This window comes from Onychostruthus taczanowskii, unplaced genomic scaffold (assembly GCF_017590055.1).
Source record: "Onychostruthus taczanowskii isolate IOZ18803 unplaced genomic scaffold, ASM1759005v1 scaffold91, whole genome shotgun sequence".
Classification (NCBI taxonomy): Eukaryota; Metazoa; Chordata; class Aves; order Passeriformes; family Passeridae; genus Onychostruthus; species Onychostruthus taczanowskii.
This window is the reverse complement of record NW_024507105.1, coordinates 139,594-141,824: the sequence shown is the minus strand read 5'-3', so window position 1 is coordinate 141,824 and position 2,231 is coordinate 139,594. Positions and strand designations below refer to the sequence as shown.

The following is a 2,231-nucleotide window of genomic DNA, read 5'->3' as shown; positions in this document are numbered from 1 at the left end:
GTCCCGTGTCCCTTGTCCCGTGTCCCCCGCGTGTCCCTTGTCCCCGCACGCCCCTCCACGTGCCTTCCCCCGTCGGGACTACATCTCCCAAGAGCCCTAGCGCGCAGCGCGCCGCCCCAGCCAATAGCGCGCGGCCTTGCTCAGCCAGCGGGCCGCCGCGGGGTACACCGGAATCTATAGGCGGGCACGCAGCGGGCGCGGCAGCTGAGAACTACATATCCCAGAGAGCCACGGGAGGCGCGGGCCAATGAGGAGCGCGCGTCTTGGCGCGGCGCACAGGCGCGCTGGGTGGGGGGGCGGCCGCGGATTCATGTGGAGGTCAGCGGCGCGGCGGGAGCGGCGGGCGGGAGGGCGGCGGTGGGTCCGGGAACCGGGGAACCGAGACGAGGGCTGAGGGGGGACACAGCGAGGCCTTGGCCCCTGGGGTGGCCGTGCTGGGGGCGAGCGGCCTAGGAGGGAGCGGGGAGGGGAGGCCTGAGGGGCCGCGGTGCGGGGGAGGCCCGGGCGCTGCGGGGTCCGGGCCCGGGGACGGTCACGGGAGGGAGAGCCCGGGGCCGCGGTGTCTGTGGGGCACAAGGAGCCCCCAGTGCGGCTCGGGGCTCTGGGCAGGGGTCGGTGCCCGGTCGGTGCCCCGGGCAGGGGTCGGTGCCCGGTTCGGGGCTCTGGGCACGGGTCGGTGCCTGGCTCGGGGCCCCGGGCAGGGGTCGCTGCCTGGTTGGGGCTCTGGGAAGGGGTCGGTGCCTGGCTCGGTGCCCCGGGCAGGGGTCGGTGCCCCAGGCAGGGGTCGGTGCCCCAGGCAGGGGTCGGTGCCCCGGCCATGCCCGGTGAGGTCTGAGCGATGTGCGGATCTGCAGGAGCGCTCTGGAGCGGGGGCTGCGGCTGGAGCGCTGAGATGGCTGCCAAGGTGTTCGAGAGCATCGGGAAGCTCGGCCTGGGCTTGGCCGTGGCCGGGGGCGTCGTCAACTCCGCTCTCTACAACGGTGAGGGGGAGGGCTCAGCCCGCGGTTCGTGTTGCCGTGCAGACCCTGCCTCCTCCGGGCTGTTGTCACCCGGTGAAAGCAGCCCGAGGGCTGTGAGCTCCTGTCTCCCACAGTCACGGAGCTGCTCTGTGAGGAGCAGGCTGCGAGCCCCTCCTGCAGCTCCTCTTCGCTGTTAATTAAGCCGCGCTGTTAATCAAGCGGCAGCAGCGGCCTCCCTGAGCGCTGTTTCCCCCCCGCAGTGGACGCAGGGCACAGGGCTGTGATCTTCGACCGCTTCCGAGGGGTGCAGGACGTGGTGGTGGGCGAGGGCACCCACTTTTTGATCCCCTGGGTGCAGAAACCCATCATCTTCGACTGCCGCTCGCGGCCCCGCAACGTCCCCGTCATCACCGGCAGCAAAGGTGGGTCTGGGGGCTCCTCTTTGTCCTTCTGCGCCTGGAACCGTGCAGGCCGTGGAGCAGGGGCCAGAAACTGAGCGAGGTCACCTCAGTGTGAGGTCAGGGTGGCCAGGGAGGGCCTGGAGTGTCCCTGTGTGGGCCCAGAGACCCCAGCCCCAGCTGTGCCCCCTGCCCTGGCTGGGGGATGGCCAGAGCTCCCTCCCAGCCCCAGCTGCTGCTGGAACAGTCAGGAGTGGTTTGGGCTGTTTAATAAAGAACAGCTCCTGGAGCTTTTTGGTCCCAGATATTCGGGGTTGGAAGGGGCTTCTGGAGATCCTCCTGCCCAAACATCTCCCAGTGTGGTGGTCCCACACGTGCCAGTGTGACACGGGAATGGTTTCAGGTTTTTAATAAAGGACATAAAGAGCTCCTCTTTTGGTCCCAAATAGTTGGGGCTGGAAGGGACCTTTGGAGATCCTCCTGTCCCAAATGTTCCCTGGCTCTGGAGATCCCACAAGTCCCAGTGTGACATTATTTGGGGCTGGAATGGACCTCTGGAGATCCTCCTGTCCCAAATGTTCCCTGGAGATCCCACGAGTCCCAGTGTGACACGGGAATGGTTTGGTGTCTTTGGCCAAAGAACTCTTCTTTTGGTGAATCACCAAATCCTGAGCAGCTGGGGCTGGGAGGGACCTCTGGAGCTCGCCTGGGGCAGGTGACACTGGTGGGGTCAGGATTGTCCCTCTGGAGCTCACCTGGGGCAGGTGGCACTTGTGGGGCTGGGATTGTCCCTCTGGAGCTCACCTGGGGCAGGTGACACTGGTGGGGCTGGGATTGTCCCTCTGGAGCCACCCGGGGCAGGTGGCACTGGTGG

General features: G+C 67.5%; 1 protein-coding gene across 2 annotated transcripts in view; it reads left to right on the top strand.

Annotated features, from left to right (window-relative positions):
* Positions 1 to 253: 253 nt before the first annotated feature.
* PHB (prohibitin) overlaps positions 254 to 2,231 on the top strand; it is a 7,571-nt gene continuing 5,593 nt past the window's right edge. The window contains exons 1-3 of one of the 2 annotated variants that reach the window (XM_041426559.1): positions 254 to 318; positions 855 to 980; positions 1,220 to 1,381. In XM_041426559.1, the coding sequence (XP_041282493.1) occupies positions 893 to 980; positions 1,220 to 1,381 (250 nt within the window). In that variant the 5' untranslated portion in view covers positions 254 to 318; positions 855 to 892. Of the gene's footprint in view, positions 358 to 854; positions 981 to 1,219; positions 1,382 to 2,231 lie in introns of both variants that reach the window. The other variant, XM_041426560.1, reaches the window with a different exon arrangement.